The sequence below is a fragment of the Tigriopus californicus genome, chromosome 9 (genome assembly GCF_007210705.1).
Source record: "Tigriopus californicus strain San Diego chromosome 9, Tcal_SD_v2.1, whole genome shotgun sequence".
In the NCBI taxonomy this organism is placed as follows: domain Eukaryota; kingdom Metazoa; phylum Arthropoda; class Copepoda; order Harpacticoida; family Harpacticidae; genus Tigriopus; species Tigriopus californicus.
Window position 1 is genome coordinate 5,547,175 of NC_081448.1, and position 6,000 is coordinate 5,553,174.

A 6,000-nucleotide genomic window follows, 5' to 3' on the forward strand; every position below is an offset into this window, starting at 1 on the left:
TTTTTGTTAACGAGTTAAAGAGTTGAAATTGACGAGTGAGTTTAAAAAATGTACACAAAAAGTTTTTGGGATGGATCCAACCACTTCATGTGAGTTAATTTCGCTAATGATGACGTGAGAGATTCTGCGTTGTACGATAATGTCATTTAGTCTACATTGTTTTTTTAGAGCAACATTTCAATAAATGAGTTGTGGTAATCATGGTTTCATTGATCAAGGAAGTGAAGGTTGGCTATCTCCCTTAATAGTTTTCGCTAGAATTTGGAGGAATTGGCAGGACATTAAAATCCACATATAGTTCCGATTACTATGTACCATCAACTCATCAAACTAGCCAAGTATAATCATCAAGACCCTTTATTACTTAAAGGTGTGTTACAGAAACTGTTACAGGTATGCTTGGTCTAGTTTACTCTTATAAAATTATTTTTTGAGAGCAGGGTGAATTCCACCCAGACAAGTATCGCCTGGCCTACAAACCCTGGTTTATGTACGCCATTATACTATCTTGATCATTTGCATTTGCCAATGTACATATTCTACCTTGGAGGAGAATAATTGCAATGGCAAAACAAATTGGGTGGGGACGATTGTGTTTGGTTGGTTCATTGATTGGATACTACGGTGATTTTTGAGCCCGTTTCAAAACACTCAGCCCATGCCGAAAAAGAAAGGGATTGTAAAATTATTGATGTGCTAAAATGGCATCATTCACTTGCGTTTCATTTATTTGGGGTCTGGTTGTAGCACAGTTGACTAACGCGTGACCGAGTTGAGCTCTGGTTCATGGGTTCGACCCATAGAAAACAAAGAACCTTGTTTCTCTGGTGGATATTCGCCTCGAATGGCGACCCTTCAACCCAGAATGGGCCCTTATCACCAAGAGTTTTGACTGTAATTGTAACTACAATCATGTATAAGAAATAATCAATGAGACATTCTTTCTCGCAAGAAAGTGGTTTTTCATATGATGTTGCAAATGCCTCATGATTTTCCATTGGATAAAGTTGCTTTAAAACAACTCCATCATCAAACGTGCCGGTGTACATGATTCATAAATGTTGTTGCATTTTCACAATCTAAACTGACTTCTCGGAATTTCTTCGCCAAAACTTATTAAAGTCTTAGGTGGGACTTCTGTCATTTGAAATAATTTTTACCCAAAAAGCGACGCAACAGGGGAATTTTTACTCACGCAACAGAGAAAATAGCTTCCCTTTTGTCCATGTTTTCTGAATAAAGCGAGCCTTAATTTCTAAGTTCCAAGCTCCAATTCCCCGACTCGAGCAAATATCATACGATGAGATTTCAAGGGGATATAGTTAATCAAACCAGTTTTGAAATTGGTTTGATATCCTGATTACTCTTTTGTATGGTGGTCTGAGTCAAGTGATGGGCAAAAAAATGGATAAACAATTCGAAGGAAAATACGAAATGCCTTTAAACATTTTAAAGTTAGAAATTCCAAACTAACTTCTTGACCATCAATCTTGTTCATTTTTCGAAAAGCGAAGATAAAAAATGAGCCATTTGATACGTATATCCAAGGATGTTGTGACGTTTATCTCATCCCCCGTTTGACATACTTTTACATGATTCCAAGAGAAAGGATTTCTGGGCGTGTTCTTAAACTTTATCGAAGGAATGTTTGTCTTTTTTTGTTCATAAGCCTGTTTTAATGATCACTATATCATCTAAATCAGAATGCATTGAAAATATACAGGGTTTTGAACCAATTCCTCACTTCAAGACTGTTGTTCGGTGTTTTCGTCAAAGACTTGAAAACCATACCTATCCCATGAAAGGATTTTCATCGAGAATGAAAATGGTTTAGCAAAACGACATGTTAAAGATCTTTACCCCGCTTTTCGTTAGTCCACATTCAGACCATTATTGACCCGAAGGGTAATAAGCATCTTTTGTTCTCACCATACGCACCCATTAAGTTACCTTGGCGAGTTTTATGGATGGGTTTATTTTGTCCATACTTAAGTCTGCTTAAAGTTGGCACTGGATCGTGATTCCTCCAATTTCGAACCAAAAGATCCTTCTTTCGAAAATTGAATGGGCAGTTACATGGCTAGGCGTTGTAAGGCTTTTACACGTTAATGGACAGAGCTATTTTGGAATAAATGAAAGATATGTCTTAAAAAGTCTACTGTTCGATTGTAAGCATCCCCAAACAATCGGGAAAGACCTGTTCTACGTACAGGTATTTTGATTTTCTCTAACAATCATGCTCCGCTTGCATTCTGAAACAACAATGCGGCAGCCATTGATATCTGACGCCTTCTTTATCCGATTTGATGTGTTTTTGTGGCGGCCATAAATGTCAAAGAAGTGTAGTTTAAAGACTAATTAATGCTTATGATTTTGATCTCACGAAGTTTCAAAACATTCGAATGATCCCAAGCCACGCAAGGTACCACGTGGTTTTGTGAGCGCATATTTTCAGATGCGATTTGGACCCAGTTGCACCTACTGAGAGCATCAGATAGTTTCGTGAACGCACATTTTCAATGCAACTGGGCAAAATTTAGCATTGTCGCCTTTCACAATTTGCGACCACAAAAACCACGTGGGGGTACCCATTTACAGGTGAAACTGTGGACGCGAAACAACACCAAAACTTTTGAAGTTGAAGGATGTCGAAGAAATGAGTTACCATAAATTATGTTTTTACCCTCTACTTCGCTTTTGTACATATTGCCCGAATTGGTATGCTGGTTACACACACGCGTAAATGATAATTTTCCTCCTTGTTCGTAAAAGTTTACTTCATTTATCAAAGTCATTCCAATCCATTGGGATGTGCATCAAACAATGGGTAAAGCAATCAAGTCGAGGTTTGTTTTTCGATCTGTGGTAGACTCAATTTCCATTTTCTACGTAAGCGGGTTCAGACACCAGAATGAGATGGTGCCGATTGGATTTGCTTCCATCATGATTCGCTCTGTCTGCTTCAGACACATTTTAGCTCAGCCCTCGACCCAACATCTACCTGGGTTTTTAAGATCTGGTTTTCCTGTTGCCAAGCTCTAATGAATATGGTATTCTCCCCTTGCTAAGAAACCAAACGAACCGGGATTGATGAAATTGATCAGAGTTTAATGTGAGCCTACGATCTTAACGAGGATACTTCACTCAACGAGGCGTGGACCTGTCAGATGTTTCAAATTTTAATAACCAGGTCGTTCAACTGAGTTGGCGTTGCCCATTCTTGGAACAAATATTTGATGCACAATTTCAAGAACGAATGGCTTTGACTGGTTGCTCATATCAGTCCTTTCATTTTGGTTCCTCGCTTCACTGATTGCTAACGGCATATTTTTCAACATTGATACTTACAACCTCTTTCCATTCCAAGTCCAAATATGGTTCTATGACTAACTCCCAATCCTTCTCCACTAAAAGTGCTATGAAAGTACGAACGTTCCATCTCGATCTTACACATTGATTAACCTGCATTGGTATCCCAATGTGTCCCCGAAATGATTCGACTCATTTGACTCACGCCTGGGATCTCTACTGCAGGTTCAATCGCCTGGCTTCAAAACAACTTTCAAATAGGTCAAATACTTCAGCAAGTCTGAGAACTGGTTCCTTCGGCGCAGACAACCCTCTACCCCAGTGGACTTTCTACCTTTCCAAGTGGCGTTCTCGACCAAGTAGGTTTGAAGTAGAAATTCGGGAACTGGTTTATTTGTACGATGATCAGACAACGGTGGTTTGGTTGGCTCTTCGGAGAACCATTTCGACCCGTCTAACCTGGACCGATTCGAGGAAGATTGAACACGTCGCGGAGAAGAACACATCCGGCATCTCAGTCTTGATTCAACGTTTCAGCCAACTGAAGGTAGAACACTCGACTTAACTGCCTTTTGGGAACTTGGAAACATTGACGGACAAGTTCAAATCATCACTTGGTAATTTTTCAGGACTCCTTTTTTAGTATGTGGACCATGAGGAAGGGCCTATCTTGGGCAATTTTGCTCGTCCTGTTGGACATGAGCTTGGCTCGGGACGCAAGTGAGAGAAGTTGTCTTTGCATTGCTGGACTTATGTTTTTCTCATATTTGCTATCTTTTCCTCTTCCAGAATTTTTTAGTCTCTTCAACGTTATCAAGTTCAAGGTAATTCAGATTGCATTATTATAATTATTATTATTATCATTTGTTGTGTGTATCACCTTAAGGAGTTCATTAGACTCTTAAATCATTTCCTCTTTCACTGAATATTTACTAGAAGAGTCACTTTAGGGGACTGATATTTTTCTGCTTATTCAAAACCGAATAAGTCGGTTCGCAATTACTTTTCAGTCAACTATTGTAAACCTACTATTTCGAAATTTACCAAAGTTACCAATTTGGACTTATCAACGATATCTTTTGGCATGTGGATGTTGAATCTTAATAAACTTTGCTTTTTTTCACACACTACTTTTCACAAGTCACCAGGCAAAGTTGAAAGTAGTCCATCCAATCAAAAACACCAGAAATGAAATGAAGCTCTCTTGGAGCCCAATTGATAAGACCTTTGTGTAGGCTCGCCCTTCGACGATAAGGTACGACCAAACCCCAAACCAATAATGAGTGCCTCAAATCGGACTTCTACCTTTATTCCCTTCACGCCAAAGCCAAATGTTTTTAGCGATGAAAGAAGAGAATGAAAATGTGAACTTACCAATCAATCAGCTTTTTCTGCTCATTATTTTCGCCGACTTGATTTTTTTTTCTTTTACGGACTTCCGGACTGCTACTGGGAATGGAATTCCTACCAAGCCAAGACGAAAAACGTATTCATTTTACTTAACTTTATTTTCATATATTATTTGATCAACTAACGAGCTAGAGTTGGTGGATTTGGTTAGCCCTTGAATATAGGGTTGGTAAAGAATTTTAGTCAAAAACTTGTGATTTTTGTGATGGTTTTTCTAGTTTGAAACCCAAACGTTAGGGTAGCGGACAAATTATTCCCTGAGTGCCAATGATGTTCCTAATTTAAAGTGTACATTTCTTTGTAGAATGAGGGTTGTGTTGGAACAGGTGGGGACCACGGTACTTGCACCACCGAGGATAAGTGCACAGCATCCGGAGGAAACGCCATTGGCAATTGCGCTGCCGGTAAAACTGACGCTCTTTTATATAAAAAAAAAACGTTCCCATTCGATTTGACTTATCTTTGTTTAACATTTTAGGTTTTGGCATCTGTTGTCGATCGACGATTTCAAATTGTGGAAGCACAGTCGAAAATAATTGCACCTATATTCAAGTAAGCCCTTAACCATGTGGTACAAGAAAAATCAGGGCCACATTTTGCATCTAGAACATAAATGAATGCTTACGATTTTCAGAATCCTGGTTATCCTAGTTTCCAATCAAGCATACAAACTTGTACCTACAATTTTGGTCGTATATCCGATGGTAAGTTTTTCGAAACCCCAGTCAGAGAACAACTTGTACGATACCTTGCATTACCTACATGTCTGGTTATCAAGCATAGGGGAATATGGAAAAAGGTGAAGTCCTAATAACTCAACTGGGTTTTTCCATTGTAGATCTGTGTCAGATCCGACTGGATTTTATTTCCACTCAAATGGGCGTCGATGATACTGGTAAGACTCAACTCAAATCCTTTCCAACGAGATTTTTGTTCATTACGATAAACTTGCTTTGGGTTCCAGGTCTCTGCACGGACTCAATCACTGTGACGAGCCCAACCGGTGTTAATCCTCCTGTTGTTTGCGGTGACTTGAGCGGTCAACACAGTAAGTGAAAGCATCTGAACAAGATCCAAAGTGCAATGCTTATTATGAGGACAAACGAGTTTCACTAAAGGCAATCTTTTTTCACAGTGTACTTGGAAACTGGTAACGCTGGTAATGCGGGAAGTATTGCCTTTGCTTATGCTGCCGCTGGAACTCAAAGACACAGAATCAAGGTCACCTATTTGGAGTGCGACAATCTAGCCAAGTGAGTTTTCAGAGCTTATGCATCTATG

At 39.2% G+C, this 6,000-nt stretch overlaps 2 protein-coding genes across 3 annotated transcripts in view; one reads left to right on the forward strand and one right to left on the reverse strand.

Moving 5' to 3' along the window:
* LOC131886883 (uncharacterized) overlaps nucleotides 1-5,705 on the reverse strand; it is a 54,679-nt gene extending 48,974 nt beyond the window's left edge. Inside the window, exon 1 of the mRNA XM_059235332.1 lies at nucleotides 5,540-5,705. The gene's annotated coding sequence lies outside the window, so the exon portion shown is untranslated. The remainder of the gene's footprint in view (nucleotides 1-5,539) is intronic.
* Nucleotides 3,571-6,000, forward strand: part of LOC131886884 (uncharacterized) — a 3,698-nt gene continuing 1,268 nt past the window's right edge. Inside the window, exons 1-9 of one of the 2 annotated variants that reach the window (XM_059235336.1) lie at nucleotides 3,571-3,856; nucleotides 3,939-4,029; nucleotides 4,099-4,133; nucleotides 5,024-5,123; nucleotides 5,198-5,271; nucleotides 5,354-5,423; nucleotides 5,558-5,614; nucleotides 5,684-5,767; nucleotides 5,855-5,972. In XM_059235336.1, the coding sequence (XP_059091319.1) occupies nucleotides 3,954-4,029; nucleotides 4,099-4,133; nucleotides 5,024-5,123; nucleotides 5,198-5,271; nucleotides 5,354-5,423; nucleotides 5,558-5,614; nucleotides 5,684-5,767; nucleotides 5,855-5,972 (614 nt within the window). In that variant the 5' untranslated portion in view covers nucleotides 3,571-3,856; nucleotides 3,939-3,953. Of the gene's footprint in view, nucleotides 3,857-3,938; nucleotides 4,030-4,098; nucleotides 4,134-5,023; nucleotides 5,124-5,197; nucleotides 5,272-5,353; nucleotides 5,424-5,557; nucleotides 5,768-5,854; nucleotides 5,973-6,000 lie in introns of both variants that reach the window. The other variant, XM_059235335.1, reaches the window with a different exon arrangement.